The following is a 20,426-nucleotide window of genomic DNA, read 5'->3' as shown; positions in this document are numbered from 1 at the left end:
GCCATTCAAAAAACAGCAACGCTACACAGTTCCTAAACGCTGAGTGGATAGGCTGAAACCCACTAACTGGAATATGGCCAAAGATGTTCAAAAGACATATTGCTCCATTTGAGGGCCAGAGGCTTCTTAAACTTGTACCTCAGTGAAAAGGACTCTTTTCCACAGAAGTAAGAGGACATCGACAGTAAGCAAACGTTGTATGTGGGGAAAGAATCAGACCACTGTTCTAGGAAAGAGTTGCGTTGCATCTGCTGAGTTCTGTGAAACTATTTTTTCCATGTGTTTCTCTCCTTCAGCGCAGACACCGTTATTTAAACCAAACCCTCACTCACCTTAGATTTCTCCTGATGCAGCTCGATTTGAATGTCTGTTAGCTTGGTCCTGAGTTCCTCATTGGCAGCCTGTAGGGCAACAATCAGTGCCTCAGGCTTTTCGCCCTTGTTACGTCCTTTTTTTGACATGGTTTCTTATCAGTGAGAGTCCACGTGTTTAATTATTTCAAATACGGACTGCCATCTTTTTCTGTTCCTTTCAGTGCCAGTTAGTTCAGCACCTACTGCGTGACATTCCTTAAGGTCCTGGACTCAGCTGCCTTGGAAGCCCTGTGAGAAATAAGACATACTATTATTTGTCAGTGGACACTGCAGCATGACAGCTCACATGGTTACAGAACACAAGAGACAGCTCACTTCTCCAAACACTGCAATCTTTGTCTGAAAACCTGCAAGGGAGATCCCAGCACAATCAGGCTTCTGTATGTAAGCCTGGCGTACTAGTGGAGATGCCATATATGCCCTTTTCCTGGTCTCAGAAAGGGGCACCGCGCAACGAAGGTAGGAGTTTGTTTACCATAAGGATTAGTGCTGTTGAGAGTACAGGGCTAGAAAGGACAGGTCATTTAATCCAAGCCTTGCAGTCTCAAGTAACCACAAAGCAGGCACTTTAGTCTCAAGGATCTACCAACAATATCCTCCTCCTCCCCTTCCCAACCCTTGATCCCCCCAAGATCCTGTGCCAAACTCAAAGACTTTCCACAACACACCTACAGTCTGCCACACGAAGAGAGGGGAAGCGCTGAAGTCCTCACCAGCATTCTGGGGCTCTGTAGAAGCAGAGAACTAACAACATGCAAAAGCCTGTATCAGACTAGAAATTGTCCCCTTTGCAAAAAAAATTCCACCAATGGTTTCCATCAACTGAATTTTTGGGGAAAAATTCTGTCCTAAGCCAAAGTGATGCGATAAGCTTAAACCCAAGCACATCAGCAAGATACGCAGATCAGGAAGCCGAGGGGTTTTTCTATACCACTAAGAACACGAGTGTCCCTCTGTCCCATAAATTTAATTTTTATTTTTTTAGCATTTGTCTTGGTTATTGGCACTGACTGACAGCCTCGGATAAAGAGGTATTCTGTCTACCCACAAAATAAACGTGGATTTGATAAGCTCCCTAGAAATATCTGTGTCCGTGTGTCTCAGCACTGAAAAGGGATTGAGGTGGTGCCATGTTCATGTTCACACAGTCACTCCGACATTCCTACCACATCCATGAAACCTGCAGAAATGACACACATCCTCTGAGACGACAGCAGAATCCTCAGTAAAGAATGTAATTGTAAACTGAAGAAAGCAGATTCACTTCTTGCCATGCTGATCCTGCTATCCTGAAAACACTGTCCTATATCTGATCCCAAGGCTTCCTATGCTGCTCCCAGTTACAATACCTCCGAAATCTTGGCATTGCATTGTATACATACAGCTACAAATGAGAGCAGGATCTGATCCATATTTCCCACAGTGCCTCATATTCAATATTGGTAACAAAGGATCTAATCATGTGAGTTACATGAAGACTTCTTCACCAGGAGGGCTGCAACAGCACAACATCAGAGCCGAGCCTGCTGTAAGTGCAGGTGATTGAGAACGAAAACGGGCTTTGGAAAGCAGTTAATAAAAATGGCTTGTTCTTGCCATGTATCATGTGATACAGCACATTCAGATCTGATTTTGTGCTGGCTTGGAAAAAAATCAGGCCAGATGGGACAGAAATGGTCAAGAAAGCAGAGATCTTTGCCTGTCGATGCCAAATGAATACTAATACATGAAGACTTGTTGGGTTTGAGCAAAGGATGACGCTTTCACCAGATTAATCATGCAAAGGATGGCTTTTGAGAAAGAAAAACAGTACATAAGCAGTAAGGACGCTAGACTAAAAAAAATCACAGGAGATTATCTCCTGCAGAGGGGAAATGCTTCTTTGCCGTGTCATTTAAGATCCTCAGCCACCTTGAAAGCAGAAAGCACTTTCAGAGACTCCTCTGGCCCAGAGGCCTTTTCAGCAGAGAGCACGAGAGGCTTTGAGCACGCGTGGCAGCTCTCGCTGGCTGAGGCTGCCCGCACAACCGGCACGCTTCAATGACTACTGCAGCTGGCACGCAGCACCAAGGGCAGCCCCAGTGATGGACACCATGCCACATCATGCAATGAGTCGCTGTCAGGTCAGCCGCCCAGAGGCTAGCGGCAGTTCATAAAAGATTAATGTTTTCATTCAGGAATGACATACCTTGCATGTTTAGGCTTGAAAGACTAAAGACAGATACTTACAGGCAACGTTGCAGTGCTACCCAAAGCCACTACATACGGACAGCACAGACTGGAACGGCAGCAAAAAAGCTCACGTGAAATGGCAACAGAGCATGCACACGTGAGTTAGGAAAAGAACACAGTAAAGGGAAAATCCAGAATGAGGTGCAAAAAACCACATTCTCAGTCTTCTACAGAAGGGTAGATCTACACCCTAACAGCTAATCAAACAGGCATTTATATTTTTTGCTCCGCAGACGTAAAACACAGGTTTAGCATTTGTATACAAAGCCATTCTAGAGGCAGTGGTGATATGCTGTAGTGCTGAAACTTCTACTAATGCACCAGGGCTGTATAGCCCAAATGTGACTTGGATGCTATTTACTGGGGAGTTCTTGTGATTACTTCTACTGCCTCTTTCCAGACATGGAGTCAGCAGTCAGCCACAGCTATAGTGTTGACAGGCTTGTCCAGTTTTCCCCAAGAGAAATTTAGAAAGGTAATCAAGTAGGGATGGATTAAGGAAAAACTATCCATTGAAAAAAGGGAACTGAGGCAAAATTTCTGTAACCTGCCAGATAGGCTCCAGGAAACATTCCTGACAGCGGAAAATGCTTTAACAGAAACAGAAGCGTTTTCAAGCCTAGGAAAGGCACAGTACCACAGAGGAAAAAGAAGTGAGAGGGACCGAATTGGTCACTTCATCTTTTAGCGCTATTCTTCTTTGATTATTAAAACAAAGTAACTACCTCCCAGGATGCCAGGGGGATGTTATTAGGCCTAGAATACAATAGAGCTGATGTTACAGCAGATACAACATGTATATGAAGCTACATACACACATACATATGCATATACTCCATTGAACAGAAAGAGCAGGCTGCTTCATTATTATCTCCCCTTCCAGAGTAACCTCCAGAAGATGTTACCCTGCAGTTAACTGGGAAAAAACACTATTTGCAGAGCTTTACTCTGTCAGCAATGAATGTAGGAGCTGTAGCCTCCAACATTGACCAAAACGTATCTATAAAACTCAGAATGCTATCAGTCACTGCATCTTCATTTTTGCTTCCTTATCGATATTTCCTTTCTAAAAAGCACTTTGCACTTGTCTGTTAAATTCCCTCACTTCTCCAGCTTTCACCTCTCCCAAGACTTTTTTGAAGATCAGTGTGCTACAGGGCTCCTCTCAGCCTGGGGCCGAGGTGCCCTCACAGTAAGGGTATCACCCTGCTCTCATTTGAGCCCTCAGCGGTTGTTTCACTTACAAAGCCTGCACATCAATATTACGGGCATTATGGGCAAACAGAGGACCCCACTGTACCTCTAGGATTGCCTTACTGTCACTGGAGTCTCCTGGCTTACCTACCAGCCATTCCTGCCTTTCTCTGTGCACACACTGAAGAGGACCAGCTGATAAAGCCCCCCACGCACAGCTGGAAGCCTGAAGGATAGAGAATGAAGATTCATTACAGGAAGTATGGGTCGCATCCAGAAAAGGTAAGGGTATTTAGGAAAGAAAGTGGGTATATTTGCTATTTCAACAATATACGGACAGTTGAACAACAACAAACTGCTTTGTGACTTCTCCCCGCTGGAAGAATGTCCTGAAGTTGTGAATGTCAGTCAAGTTTTTAAAATCAGAAGCTGGGAGATAAACCCACAAGCATGAAGCTGAGAGCGTGCCATAAACCTGCCTTTACAGAGCACCGTGCTCTGAATTAAACATAGACTTATTGCTGCATAAACTGTCATAAGTATCCTTCTTATTTGTAATTCAAGCACCTTATGGCCAAATGAGAGTTTAGATAGTCTCTGCCTTTGTTCCCATTGCTCTCTGCTCTCCTCCTCCTCAGCTCTCTCTGGATCCCAGTGCCCCTCCCATTCCTTTCTTCTTTTCCAAACCTTTTGGAGTCTTCCAGGCAATCCCTGAGACCACTGAGTGTGGGACCCCAGGACTGAAAACAATCAGAGCACTGCTGAGCTGCTGATCATGACCTGAGCAGAAAAGGCTTCAAGGAAAGTAGGAAAGGGCAATCAGACAAAGCAGAACATTTTCTACTCCTGTGAAAGGAGAAGTGGGATATAAAGCATGAAATTATTCTCATTCTCCTGTGACAAAACACCAGCAACTCAATGGTTTAGAAACTGAAGGTGGTTTTTTGCTTATGAGTCCCCTTCCTTCCTTACTGCAAGCCTACATGGTTCATTGCTTCCACTGGCATTGTCAGGTTTAATATTATCCTGCAGGCTCTTCCAGCGAAGTCCAGCTCTCATAGACATGCTGCTAACAGTAAATAAATAACAACTTCAGGAGTTCTGTTATTCTGCATGCAGCTTGCCCTTTGATACAACTGATGTTTGGTCAAAACATGAAGATTTGCTCTGCAAAGCAAAAGGCATCATTTAATAACTAAAGCCTGCAGGATAATCTTTCAACATGCAAAGTACTGAGAACCAGGAAGCACCAGAACCATATAAAAGTGAATGACAAGCGTAGGTATGCACTCTGTCTACATGGCTTGTAAAGAATTAATGTGATAGGGCTGGGAATAATATCACCAGGAGTTCAGCGTTGTGTGCAACTTTCCTGGTGAATAAAATCTGTACAACATAAGGATGAAGCAGATGTCAAGGATGGCAGAATGACTGATGAATGTACAACTGCTCTTCAGCAGACAGTGTAAGCAGTGCATCCTAAAGGGCCACAATCTTATTCCTGCTGAAATCACTGCAGACTGCCATCTGCCTTTTCTGAACTGTCTCTGAGAAACAGACAAAGAAAATCTTTCAATTTGCCCAAATTAGATGAAGCTTGGAAACAGGAATAAGCCCAGGAGCAGTACTGTCCTCAATCTTCCGGTAGCTTCTTAAATTGAAACTAGATGCAGATAACTCCCTGAGTCTTGATGCAACAGCAGGGAGGCCCTAAACACCTCCGAAGCTCCTGCACACCTTGGAAGATACCAGATGGCAAGTCCTTCAGTTACAGCACATCCGCCATCCCATATCAGTTTACCTAACAGAAGAGAATTTGAGCTGGGTTACCAGAGCTGAACTTCAAGTATTAATGGCAATTAATTTCAAGAAGTCCCAGCTCATGGGACTGGCCGCAGTTCTGTTCAGGAATTATCTAGGAGCAGGAATGACTGTACAGGAAATATAACAGCCCCAGCTCACATTATCACTTCCCCACCTTAGCTTCCATGGAAAGGAAACCTGCATAGTTTGGAAGAGAACCACAGCATATTCCAACTGTGCCTCTTGATCCGGACATCAGGCTGGAGAACCAGACTTGGCAGCAAGCTATGGGGCACATTTGCTCTGCAGTCTGAATGTGGTTTTCAGTGTTCAATACCACAGCTTTAAGCTTTTTTCCAATCTTTGCTTTAATAAAAGCATTTGGCAGCTGTCTCAAAATACCTCTGATAATGCCAAGATGATTTGCACTGGTGTAGCTACAGAATAATTGCCCTGAAGTCATTGGAGAGGTGCCAGTTATACCATAGAAATTAGAGAAAAAAAATTACCTCCTGCATGGGAATTTTACCCTTCGATCCAACAAGAGATTTACTCAGTTATTTAGGGTACTGCTCCACAACCAAACCAAAAAGTACAATGGTGATTTTCAACCATTTTCTTACACCACTCAGTATAAGTGATGTGTGGAATAAGTTTTACTGAAGCAAAGTCTTGGGACAGGCACACAGTACACAAAAGCAATTCTTACATTGCTAAGTTTTCATGCCTGTCTGGTAAGTAGAGAGACCTTGTCTCTTTCCCAAATCACAGCAAAATAAGGGTTTGGTTAAACCAGTTATAATTAACCCAAGCACTGACACTGGTTTTAATGCAAAAAGGAAAAGAGATGAGTCACAGGGGCATAAGCTCTTCCTCCTTCTTTTGAAAACTGGTGAAATACTGCACCCAGGAATTCACCTGTCTTACATCAACACAACGGTACCCATACCCACAGCAAGAGAGCAAACCAACCTGCATCAGGGGATGCTCAGACTTGACATTAGGAAGCATTTCTTTACCAAGAGGGTGGTCAAACACTGGAACAGGCTTCCTAGAGAGGTGGTCGATGCCCCATGCCTGTCAGTGTTTAAGAGGCATTTGGACAGCATCCTTAACAATTTGCTTTAGCTTTTGGTCAGCCCTGAAGTGGCCAGGCAGTTGGGCTAGGATGATCATTGCAGGTCCCTTCCCACTGAAATATTCTACTCTAACACAAAGGATAACAGACCAGATCAACCTTGCAAATTTAGTCTACGGGTTTGAATGAGTATCCCATTGAGACATGGGGAGATATATAATTGTAAAGATATGTTATTACTCTATTTTATGCAGAGCAGCTCTAAATAGGTACAGTGAGGTTGGTCAAAAAATGTACCCCTGAAACTGCTTTTTCACTGGAACTTCCATTTAATTTGAGTAAATCAATATTTTAGGCAAGAATTATCTTCTTTCTGTGGAATTCTTTTTCATCAAAGGAGAGCTGCGATATTCAAATGCCCAAAGTTGTATCTTTTCACCTGTCAAGGTGGCCTACCATTCTTTCAGCGGAAAGGGCCCAGTGACTTTGTCAGTTCTCCATCATACTGCTTTTAATGCATAAAGCTTGAATTTTATGCCAAAGTATTTCTAAATATCTGCTTTACCAACACTCGCAGACCCTTGCAGACTGCAGCGAGGGAATATCCTTTCATAAAAATCCCTAATATCTTGCAATACCACATACTCCCCACATGCTGCTAATTATATTACTGAAGAGCACTGTCCCTGCAGTCTGCTGTGGAAATCTAGGCAAGTTAGGAGGCTGATTTCACCAGCTGCCATGTCCTTACTACACTGAGCACTCTGAATTCCAAAGGAGGGAATGGAGCCAAGGAGATGTACTGGTTCTCAGCAGTACATATGATCAAATCCTAGATTTTAAGTCTGAGAAGAAACAGTTTAGTTCTCTAGATAAATAAATTCCCTTGATTTCAGTGGGACACAGCCTTCAGTATATAGACCTCTCTATGAAGTACACAGGGCACAGTGCTGATGCCATTAGACATGTCAGCTCAAGAAAATTAAAAACACCATAGAATTCCCAGATTGTGGGAATAATATGACCCTAATAACTGTTTCAAAACCTAGTAGTCTGTTTGGCAATGCAACTATTTAGAGATTGCAAGCAGCATCTGTCAGATGTCTGTAAGCAAAAAGATCGGCAGAATTATTTACGATTAATGACTGCCAAGTACAATAGCAGCTAGAGTATCTCCTATCGGCTTTGCCCTCTACCAGCACGTGTCAGTATAATCTGTAGGAATTATTGCCAGAGCCCTTGGAGCCATGAAAACCTCTGGTTAAGCAAAACAGGGCTTCGAAAAACAAATGTTAAAAATCCCATGTGCAGATTTCCATCCAAGATAGCAGGATTAAACCCATTCTTAAAGCAAAATAAATTCAGCCTGGAGCTCACAAGGAAAGATTCTATTTTGACCCTCTTCCCAGCAAATCCATCCAGTAAATTCTGAAGTAATAGCTGCACACATTTCTTTTGAGGTGCATCTTGAATGAAAATCTAAATGAATTCAATGAAGAATTTGCCACACTTCTTATAAGAAGTAGTAACACATTGCTATAGGCTGTGGAGTATTTATCAGCAGATGATCATGGCTACACTGGAACTTAATTAGAACTGTTAGTGTATGAAAAGGCACATTTGAATCTGAAATTTGTTTTTGTTAGTTGTTTTTTGGTTTGGGTTTTTTTTTGTTGTTGTTGTTTTTGGGGGTGTTTTTTTAGATCAGTTCAAGCTTAGCTGCATGATATAAGCAGGTAGAAGTAGTTTATTTATATTCACACTCCCAGGGGTCTGAAGCCAATATTAGTCTCATAGTATGACAAGCATTGCGTGTGTGGATAACAGCATGCTGCTTCCCGTGGCAGAACAAGCCACAAAAAACATATATGCCTTGAGGAAAGCACTCCGTAATCTTTAAGACTGAATGTAAAAAGACAAGTACAACTGGATGAGCAATCCCACTAGAAGCTTCTTCCTACCTAGTCTCTTTACTCTTCTGTTTTCCATCCTTCCTACAAATTTCACCCATTGCTATTACTTTTCTTTTGGCTTCCATGCTTTCGTTTTTAAAGTCTTTTTTTCCTTTATTTGCTGTTTGCTCTAGTTCTTTCTTTTCCATGGCATTCTAGGTTACCTTCCTGTTAATACTTGTGTTTGTTAACATGTTAGCAAAAGTATAGAGGAAAACTACACCTACACATGCTCCCAGATAACACCATTCTCCTTTATCTGAAGTGGCAAAGGAATCTGCTCTTAACATTGCTCCCAATGATAATCTATGACTAGCCCATTTTTCTCCTCTAGTCATTGATTGCTTTGTTTTCTCCAAGCCAATTCACAGTTTATTTATAGAAACAGGCTTTGCACGTTATAGAAATGGAGAAATACCTTTGTCTGCCTTTACAAGAGACACCTAGGGATAGAAACACCTTGGAAAGAATGAACGAGCACTTCACCACCACAGCCTCTACCCTATTGAATCACAGAGTTCTGGGCCCTCAGGTAGGTGGAGATATCAAAGCATTACAAAGCCCTGTGCCTCTGCTTCAGGGATGTTAGGGATCAGTTAATCATTTTCATCGGTAGCTTTCACGCTTTCATTCTCTGCTAAATTGCCCCTGCATGATTTTGTCCAGAGTAGGAAAAATGAACTTCAGGTAGGGGACAAACATGCGACACATGGTGGATGTAACTTGGTTGGGGGTGCAAAGAGGGTCAAGGTCACACACTTAGAAAATAATACAGTAACGTAAATTTTGCTCTTGCCCCGGTAAACACACTATGTTATACACCTTTTATGTGTGACTAGACACAGACCTACATTCAGGTGCATACCTCTAATGACCTAATTTCAGACTATGCCTTTTCCATGTAGTAGTTACTTGGTAGTTTTCCTTTGTCTATGAATTTCAAAACATTGCCAACAGTGCAGACCTATGTCAGCTCAAAGAAGCCTTTAAAACAGCAGTCCCGAGCTGCTTCTTGCCCCAGGGAAACAATGCCGGGCGCACTATCCTCTGTGGGACTAGGACGTACTTTAAACCTGAGGTCAACAGAAAGAGTAAACTGTCACATCCATGAATAACACAGGAGGGTTTCACTGGCAACTTGTGACTCAGAAGAATTGGACCAGCCTAACAAGCCATTAAAAAAAAAATAAAATTATGTTGCGCTCCCATCACTCTTGCCTACAGCTGTTTTGAAAAACAAGAGAAAATCTGCAAAACGTGATCTCAGAGAAGCCAAAAATCAGAACAACGGAAGAATATAACCAATCCCATTTTTAATCTATCAGCACAAAGCTAATTTTCCACTTGTACTGAATGAAACAAAATAAATGAGATTATAACAAATAGATATCTCTGGGACTTACAGTTTCCTTCTCATCTCAATTGAAAAAAAGACCTGCTGCTGTATTTTGGGAATTCCTTGGGATTTCAAGAAAAACCTTTTTTCTTATGCGGAATCAGTTTCAAATAAAGAGTGAAGAGACACCAGGCCCAGCAATCCCCCTGCCCCAACCACTTCTACACCCTCATGCGCTCCTCCTCCTCCTCAGTGCCCCGAGGAAGCTGGTTCAGGACTGGGGACAGGGGAGGATGGGGGCAGACAGGCAGATAGTTAACTGCTAATCACGTACACCCAGGCATCCAGCCGTGAGAACATGGGCCCTGGCATTCAGCATTTCCAAAACAAGAAAGCTCACACTCGGGAGCACTGCAGCCTTCCCAGCAGCCAAAGGAAAGAAGCTATCCACAAGCCCATGCAGATGCACCTCTGTGCATCTAGGCCCCTTTGTTTTCTGTCTCTCGCTCAGCTGCTTCCTCTCAGCCATCCACCTCGCTATCTTCTAAGATATCACAGAATCATTTAGGTTGGAAAAGACGTTTAAGATCATCAAGTCCAACCGTTAGCCCAGCACTGCCAAGTCTACCACTAAACCACGTCCCTAAGCACCACATCTACACATCTTTTAAATACCTCCAGGGATGGGGACTCAACCACTTCCCTGGGCAGCCTGTGCCAGTGCCTGACCACCCTTTCCGTGACGAAATTTTTCCTAATATCCAACCTAAACCTTCCCTGGAACAATTTGAGGCCATTTCCTCTTGTCCTATCGCTTGTTACTTGGGAGAAGAGACCTCTTTAATCGACTCTCCAAAATACTGAACCTGGAGAGCCACACAGTGCCCAATGACCTCTGCGGTTTTCTCGTGCTGACGGAGCTGCACCTTCTGCCACGGGAGCCCAGCTTGCTGCTAAGTGTGAGAGAGGCAGCCAGCCACGGCTGTACCGCAGGCCACAAACAGCGCAGGGCTGCCACACGCAGTCACAAGTGACTATGGTGATACTCTGACCAGAGGGGTCAGGCTCCAAAAATTCCTTATTTCCAGGCATCTTTCCTGTATCAGAAATAGACAGTTCTCAAAATAACAGGTGATTTTGTCTAAAACTTTTGTCACCTCTTGAGGTAAGCCTGCTGGAACACGAACGTTCACAGGCAACAGCCTTACCGTGGCACAGCAGGTTACACACCGCCAGCAGAGCTGAGGCCAATTGGTTTTTTACAGCTGTGTGCACTTTCTAGGTCATCTCCACACAGCACAGCCAGAGGAGAAACAAGGCCTCAGCATATTTAGAAAAATGCAGTAAATTGGAATCGATCTGGGTGATGTGGGAACAAGAGTAGTTGAAGACTGTGGATTCGAGAGAGCCCGGAGGAGGCCCTGCAGAGCGTGTTCCCCAGGCCCGCTTTAGCACTGGAAGCCATGTCTTCCTTTTGGTCACTCTGAAGTTCCTGTTTAGCTCGAGGGCTGCAGCAGTGAGCCCCCCTGAAACCCAGCTGGAATTCTTACTCAAAGGTCAAAGAGCACAGGTTTTTATGCCTGTATTTAGCAAGCAGGTACAAAGGCAAGCCGGAACAGTAATTTTTTAGAAAAGCAGTATCATGGCAGTTTCCACAGAATTTAGAGAATCAATCAAAATCCCTTTAAAACATATCCTAAAGCCTAACCCCTCCTTACAGCAAAGCAAAGTGTCTCATCAGCTAAATTTGACTCACTCCTGAATAAGTGTTGGGTTGTTTGGCCTCCACACACAAAATCCCTAAGTCTCAACACAGGAATAACCTTGACTATGAATGAACAAAACCACATGCTGCACCTCCTGAGGAACAAGGAAACCTACATTCATTCAAAGCGGTAGAGATCACAGTGCAGGCATCTAGCAAAGGCAAAACTAAAACCAAACACATGCTCATAATAGCCTTTTGCAAGGGCAGAGAAATCAGCTCATCCTGGTGACTCTTTCATCATCTGGACTTCAGACACACAATAGAAATGGACCCAAAAAATAGACTAAGCATGCCTTGTCCTGCATACATTTTGCCCAAATATTCAGTGGAATTTGGACGTATAACTCTTTTAGGCTTTATGAAAATTCCAGCTGTAATATTTTCCTTTAAACAAATAAAATCATCATTGGTTGAAAACCTTTTTTTCTCATTAGTGGTGGGAAAATAGTAAGCATTTAAATTCCCATCCATCAGAGCACTGCTTGCTCTGACAGGCAGCAACGGAGTATAATCCACTGTTCAGTATATATTTTGTTTTCTCCTCTGTGCCTGATCTATAGAGAACAGTAGTCTCCCAAAGCTACCATCTGTGGGAATGCACGACCAGATTTATAAAGGTAATAGCGTGCCAAAACACTCACAAGGGGTTCTCAGCAGTGCCTGGGCTCTAAGTAACTCCCATGTGAAGTGGGGACACTTACCTCATGTTTTTTCAAAAATAGCACCAGTCCTGTCTTCACTCTGAATGGTCTAAGTAGCTTTAAAATAAACAGACAGGTTCTGCATCCCTGGGTTTACACTTTAACATCTCAAGTTTCAGAACTAGAAACCTCCAGTTCAGGTCCTAGCAATAACTAAGACAGCAGCAACAGATTACTACCACATCCTCTTATTTGGCACCTTCTTTTTTTCCAGTCCATGTCTGAGAGGAGTTTTAGTAGCTGATGTCTCAGTAATGGGCTGGATGCTCAAGTAACAAAAATGCATTGCTTTTGACTATCTAGTACCATCTATCCTGCTGGATTCTGCCCCTGGGAAGGAGTAATGCCTCACACAAGTATACAGTAGGAGAGGGGTGGCTGGAGGGCAGCCCTGCAGAATGGGATCCGGGGGTGCTGGTCGGCAGCAGGCTCAACAGGAGCCAGCAGCGTGCCCTGGCAGCCAAGAGGGCAAACCGCATCCTGGGGGGCATCAAACACAGCACAACCAGCCGGTCAAGAGCGGGGATTATCCCGCTGTATTTAGTGTTGGCGCGGCCTCACCTCGAGTACTGTGTGCGGTTCTGGGCCCTACCATCTGAGAAGGATGTGAAGGTCCTCGAATGCATCCAAGAGAGGGCAACAAAGCTGGTGAAGGGCTGGAAGGCATGTCCTGTGAGGAGCAGCTGAGGACTCTGGGTTTGTCTAGTTTGGAGAAAAGGAAGCTGAGGGGCGACCTCATCGCTCTCTGCAGCTTCCCAAGAAGGGGACGTTGAGAGGGAGGTGCTGAGCTCTTCTCCCTGGGATCCAGGGACAGGACGCCTGGGAATGGTTCAAAGCTGCATCAGGGGATGCTCAGACTTGACATTAGGAAGCATTTCTTTACCAAGAGGGTGGTCAATCACTGGAGCAGGCTTCCTAGAGAGGTGGTCGATGCCCCATGCCTGTCGGTATTTAAGAGGCATTTGGACAGCATCCTTAATAACATGCTTTAACTTTTGGTCGGCCCTGAAGTGGCCAGGCAGTTGGACTAGATGATTGTTGTAGGTCCCTTCCAACTGAAGTATTCTATTCTATTTATAATTCCAGAAAGCCTCTAAGGGTCTTGAGCTTCCAAATAAATTATGCTTTCTAGTTACAGAATAAGGCAAGATACGGGCCACTAAATCTAAGGCACAAGCAATGAAAGATGTTAATCACAAGGATTTATTTTTAGGGTGTAGTATCTTACAATCTGCCACAGGGTGAGAAATCAGTGCCTGTGCCTTTAGGAGGATAAGATCCTAGTTTACAAATGATGCAAGGAATGGCAATATCACACCATAATAAAACCACTGGGGTTTTAACAGCCAGCTGTTAACCATATGAAATAAAATTCTGGACATTAGGCAAACATCATCATCATCCCTGTATTCACTTTCATTTGACAGCATTTGTGGCTGCTAGCAGAGAGAATTTGTGGAGATCTGGTTTGCAATGTTGGAAAAGGTCTGGTTTATCTGTTTGGAGATGGGCAAAGTGCTGAAAAATGAAGACTGCAAAGAAGGGGGTAATGAATACTGCAGCAACAGTGGTGAAGCTTTGCAGGAACAACGATCAGTGCTCTGATCCTAGATTCCAGGCAAGCTTTCCTGCATTATTGTCAGGCTGCACATTAATTTTCATTTTCTACTTACTTCAAGTACAAAACATAAACAGAATCATAATCTCCTGTGCTCAAATAGAAGTGAAGAGACCTCCAAATATAAAAGTCTAACTGAACAAAAACTTGCATGTATCAGTAGGAGGAAGGGAAAGAAAGGAACTTCATTTCCCTATGTTTTAACCCAAGAGGGAATTTTGAGGCTGTTTCAGTGAACCTGACCAAACCCTCATTTGAAGGTACAGCATTTCTTGTGGCCCTTTACTCATCCCTGTTCTTCTCCAAAGTGCTACAATGACAGCATCAGGACATTAATGACAGCAGCTTCATACTAAGGCTGATAGAGAAAGGTCACTTGCAAACGGTAGACCACATTCCCTGGCATGCTCCAGCTGTGGAGTGCTGTTTGTATAACCAAGAGCAACCACAGACCTTGTTTAGCCAGAAAAATCAGATGGGATTTACCATCAATATCACAAAGCAAAGCAGGCAAAATACAGTAACAAATCTCCTCTCAATGTATGGAGACGGATATGACCTACGGAATTCAAACCTGCATTTCAGAACAAAAGGTCCTGTTTCAGCAATAATATTTCAGTTAAAATCCAGAACAGCGATTTCACACACTAACGAATCCTCACAATTAAGGCTTCCTCAGTTAGTTTATTACATAGCATAGGGATAAGACAGAGGAAAAATTAAGATGTAGTCTTTGCCCCAATGATCTTACAACTTGTTCAAAAATCCTATTGCAATTACTGTGAACAAAGTACTCTCCAAAAGACAGAATAAACTACCCCTTTTCTAACCCTGGATGCTGCTGTCCACTTTGACTGTACAGCGTGCATCTGTACAACAGTCATCAGTCACTTTGTCATTAACGCATCTCCCAGCAGTCCTCCTTACAGAAGAATATGCGTATAATTATAGCAAGAAGAAAGACTCTGCTAATTATGCAACAGCTGCCTAATATGAGGGCCACCAAGTACAAGAGGTACCTGAAATAGCAAAACTCAGAGAAACACTTGTGTGAAATAACTTTACAGAGAACCACTGAAAAACTGTTGGACTGAGCTCTCCATTTCCCTGCCCTATAACAAGATGTTCCAATCAAATAGTTTATCCACTTGCCTACCAAACTGCAGTTTAAAAAAAAAAAAAAATCTTACTTGAAACATGAAAAAGTGCCTTCAGTTGAAAACTGCTTTACCAGTACATCTGTACGGTGCTAAAGTAAAAGGGAACTTTGCCACTGACTGCAACAGAGGCAGAAAGTAGGAGACCAGTATGTCTCCCAAGGTAAGTCAATTCATAAGATGTACTTACAGCTGAGCCAGGGGACTTTGGAAAAAATAATGAAACAGGATTCTATTTATTCTTAGAATCTTAATCAGCCATATTGCCTTTCATCTTGACAAATGAATAAATTAATGTACTGATGTTTTTTATTGCTCTTTGAACAACGCCACACGGGTACTAGAATGCTGTGGTGATGGGGGGTAGTGAGAGGCTGAGAATTCATAGCTCTGGTTTGACTAAGAACACTTCAGCAGTGTTAACCAGCATTCAGATTATTCATAATAACATATCTTAATTTCCTCTCCCAAGAAAAGATCCGGAGAAGCATCATTTAGCCCAATTAAAGTTTAAACATGAAATGAGGTTTAAAGTAAAACATAACTGAACAGTCCCCTTTGCTGTATAGGTATTGTTTGCTCTAGATGTATATTGAAGATGGACACAAGTACCCAACTCTCATCTCTACTGAGTAACCTCTCCAATGGATGCTTGGGCTCTTTTCAGTATCATTCTAACTTTCTTTACCACAGACTTGAATGCGAGAAGACACATATTGTAATCATACACGTTTGGCACACTAGATTGGGATTCAAATGAAAATAACTTGGAACGAAGTAGACAAAACTCTGTGCAGGGCAAGCTGGAGAGAAGAATAGAAAATATTCACTAACAGGTGTTGCATTCTTTAAGGGAGATGAATATAATTGTACCACAATCCAAAGCAGTGATTTATCAGACCCAGCCATAGGAGTCCTAAAACACCTTGGGTTCCTGTGAAAATCAAGAACAGACTCAGCAGTCTCCTCTCAAAATAGAAATTCCTTTTTCCAGATAGGAAAAAGGTATCTGAGCCAAGAGTTCTATGAAGTATCTTCGGATTCAAAGTAAAAGAAGTGAAACAAATGCTGCCCTTATGAAGTTAAGTGTAGCTTTGGCTGACTAGCTACTGTAGGCTATAGCTGCTACAGAGTGGCTGAACTTTGCTTTTGAGAAATCCTGTGTTTCTGGTTGTGTGATACAAGTTTATAAAGAGAAAAAAATGACAACTAATCATTATTATAATTTACATTTAAAAGAAGTATTTGTTTTAAATAAAAGCATATATCTACACGTGTAATACCTAATGAAGTATTTTGGATAATCGTATCACCCCAGGTTTCTGTTTTATGAGGCACATCAAGCTGCTTTAGGCATATTGTACTGATTTCTAGAGCTAAACATGGTATGTGCAACACTGTTTGGTTTATCAAGAAACAGCAGGTCAAAACATTGAAGAACAGAATAAATTCTGCTCAGGCATGGTTTTATGGTCTCATTCCACATGGTGGAATTTCAAATACTTAACACATTTTCTGCCTTTCCAATGCAGAAGGTAAATCATGCCAATTATTTTGCCGCTTCTGTAATAAAATCAAGTGATGGGTTTTTTTGTGAAGTGTTAGCCATATTGCCAACTACCATATTTCCTCCCAGTTACTAATAGGATAAAATAAAGCGTATGGGTAATTGTGAGGAAGTGTTGTTCATGGACTTTGAGCCCCACACAGGGATGTGCCCCATGTCATTTTATCATATCCCATGATGCTAAGATGCAACTGCAGTAATAAGATGGGAAAGGTGTATGGTTTTACACTGAAAGAGGGTAGGTTCATATTGGACATAAGGAAGAATTTTTTTTTTTTTTTTTTTTTTTTTTTTTTTTTTACAGTGAGCATGGTGAGACTCTGGAACAAGCTGCCCACAGAAGCTGTGGATGCCCCACCATTGGAAGTGTTCAAGGTCAGGTCAGGAGCTTTAAGCGACCTGACCCAGTGAAAGATGCCCCTGTCCACGGCAGGGAGGTTGGAACTAGATGACCTTTAAAGGTCCCCTCCAACCCAAACCATTCTATGATCCTATGGCCTGAAGCTAGTGGCTTTTTTCTGGCTAGTTGTTAAAAGACTCCCTGAAGTTTTCATGTTTCCTAGAACACACTTCGGTAGCGCTGCGTTTTTCACTAGTAGAATCACTGAGTTTGCAGACTTCTAATTTGGGCAATAGTTTGGCACTTCCCCTATATACATAAGGGATTTGATGCTGTTTTCTTTAACATTACGCAGATTATTTCTGTCAAGTCTTAAGTGACAGAAGACAATGTTTTACTAGAACTGGATCAAATGTTTCAGTTACTTTCTAATACCTTGACTGTTCCCTGCCATCCATACCTCCTTTTTCCAGGTCCTTGAAAACAGTTATTTTAATAATGAACACATTAAAAACTATTATTTGACTTTCTGTCTCTTCTACCTGCAAAGGAGGTCACAGGAGACTTTTTTTTTTTTTTTTTTTTCAAATGGCATCTCCACCTTAAGCCTATGCACATCCCTAACAAATTATTCCAGCATAGCAAAGGTCTGTGTTAAGATCTGAAGTTCTTTTTAGTGATCAAAATCTTCACTAACAAATATAAAACTACACCTTATAGAGGAAATTTTCATTATTAGCCACCTAGGAGTCTTATTGGACATCTCATATGTACTGTTTATACAGTTGTGAAATAGATAGATGGCCTCCATTTGCCAGTAAACATTCTCTTCAGGCATCCACTTTTAAAGATCCAAAGGAAAATAAATCGCCCTTTTGGTAGGCTGCGTCTTCCAGGAGATCTAAGTGCATACGGTGTTTTTAAAAACACATCTGCCTGTATAGATATCAAAAACAAGTAGCTTCAGCAGCCACTAACTGTGCTTCCTTGGCATCTCTCAACAGTTAATGTATCTCAAATGTGAGCATAACATAAATGACTTGATGACAAATGCCCTTCTCCTAGGACTTCTCAGAGGCCCATGTGTCCATGGGAAGTAGAAATGTATTCCCAATTGAAGAGAAAGTGCACCCAGCTACCATGAGGGCAAAAGAGGATTAAACATCTCTGTACCTTTGCATATGTCAAAAAACTGAGCAGTTCTTCAACGTACAATAGCTCCTTTTAGATAGGAGGTATTCTTAATCACTTTTGGAAGCAACAGTTTAGATATGGGCAATGGCATAGGTACAATAAACAAAGAGACAAGTCATGCTAAGCATAGATTAGGCTAGAACTAGGAACACAAAGTGTTGACCAAGAGCCAAGCATGTATTTATGCATTAAAAAGCCACGTGGAAGTCCACTGTCATAAGAATATGTATTGACATGCAGTAGAAAAAGTATAATACTTTGTCATATCACTTAAAGTAATGAGAAACATTAGGCTTGTATTTTTGTTTCCAGATCTAACAGAGCTATGCTTTCTTTTCTTCATCAACTTCTTCGTCCCCCCAAAGACCCCAGCATCATCAATAAAGAAAATACAATTATCAAGATCTTCACAGAGCCCCATAAGTTCACAATATGACCCTATTAACCAGGGGGCTTCATCTGTCCCTAAAATTGTACTGACCCTATTGAGTCTGAAGGCATGAAATTCTAGACCAGATCATGATTAATACTGTAAGACAAATCCGCTCTGTGTAATTTCTAAATCTCTTCCCTTCTCAGCATTAAAAACATTAGAAAGTCCTGCAGGATGGGGGGAGGGAAGAAAAGGGGTCAAATCTAAGTAGATTTCAATACAGTCTCAAAATCTAGAGCTGGTTTAAAACAAAAAAAATCATAATTTACACAGTGTGAAAAATCCTGAAAAATTAAGAATCTCCCTGCCTAACAGAAAAAAAATGTGAACTTCGATATTTCTCTTTTGGGAATACTGTCTTATTAAATTGCCCTGCTATTGTGAAATCAATGCATCATTGTTGAAAATACTATTTTGATTTATATACTATGTCACACTTAAAAATGAAACAGCTGTGTCAAACCCAAGCAACTCCATCAAACCAAGCACTAATTAAATGTTGTTCAAAACTGTAGCAAAAGGGTTGCTTCAGCTCACAACACCTGCGAGTTTTGTGAAGATTTATTTACCAAATCTGACATCAACTAGTTGTTCGGCAGAATAGCTTTTACAGCATGAAGAAAAAAATCTTAATAGATAGCACCCACTCTTCCCCAACTTCCATTCTCAAGCTGATCAACAGGGTTGCAAGAAAGACTTGCTTCCTTCACAGATAAGGAAAGCAGACTGAAGAAGCTTGCAAACCCTTGTCAGGTTGGATTCTAATGTGCAGTATCACCAAATATACATTTCAGAACCAAATCATCATCGCATGCTAACTCTGGGAAGGACTCTGCCTCCGTAAGTTATTGCCAGGCCAGTCCCTTGCCAAGTTTGGATTTTGTGGTCTCACTGAACCTAGGCTGCGGTTCAGAACCTCATCGGCAGTTCTGTAAGTGCTGGTGTTCCCCTTGTAGCAACAGAGTAAGGTGCTGAATGCACATTTGCTCACTATTCATGTCAGGATGCTTGATTCTGTGAGGCTTATCAAAAAGGAAAAAGTACCAACGGACTCAGGATTTCCAGAGCGGCAGGGACAGTTTCAGCTCCTCTGTGCATGAGCAGACAACAGAAACATGAGCAAGCACTGTGCAGTTCAGCACAACTGGCAATCACTGCTCAACAGTATTTAAAAGTTAATAGCTGAGTGAACTGTTAATATCAACCTGTTCCATCAACAATGAGAAACAGGGCACATGTGACCGAGTATGCTTACTTACTCCCAGTATTTCAGAGTGATGTTCACCTTTCTCAGAAGTCCCTACCACAAAGGAAAAAATACTTCAGAAAGGATGCTGATACAAGCAGTAGCTCATATCTTCTATTCGTTTCAAGGGATCAACTGATCACCTGTAACAGAGCAGATGAATCCACTTTTCATTCTCTGACTGAATCCTTCAAAATCTGGCAAGTCCCAGGAGGAAGTTTCTGGGGATAACATAGCACCTAAAATATTAGGGAGGGACTATCAGGAATTCTTGAACTGTCTCACTTGTATAATCATCTATTTTCTACTAAAGAGGAACTTGTCACATGGGCAAGTCATTTTATCACCACTGAACAAGTTGCTTATATCTGAAATTGCAATTAAAAGAAAGGGGCTTTATTTTTCTTGCCCATAGGAAAGGTCTCACCCCATC

At 42.1% G+C, this 20,426-nt stretch overlaps 1 protein-coding gene across 5 annotated transcripts in view; it reads right to left on the bottom strand.

Annotated features, from left to right (window-relative positions):
- Window positions 1-20,426, bottom strand: part of JAKMIP2 (janus kinase and microtubule interacting protein 2) — a 70,628-nt gene that overhangs the window by 40,479 nt on the left and 9,723 nt on the right. For all 5 annotated transcript variants that reach the window (XM_087753996.1, XM_087753994.1, XM_087753997.1 and 2 more), the window contains exon 2: window positions 333-602. In XM_087753996.1, the coding sequence (XP_087610122.1) occupies window positions 333-461 (129 nt within the window). In that variant the 5' untranslated portion in view covers window positions 462-602. The remainder of the gene's footprint in view (window positions 1-332; window positions 603-20,426) is intronic.

The sequence above is a fragment of the Nipponia nippon genome, unplaced genomic scaffold (assembly GCF_047370975.1).
Source record: "Nipponia nippon isolate SJK-2023a ecotype South Korea unplaced genomic scaffold, ASM4737097v1 scaffold_17, whole genome shotgun sequence".
NCBI classification, from domain to species: Eukaryota; Metazoa; Chordata; class Aves; order Pelecaniformes; family Threskiornithidae; genus Nipponia; species Nipponia nippon.
Note: the sequence above shows the minus strand (reverse complement) of the source record. Positions and strands in the feature narration are given on the sequence as shown.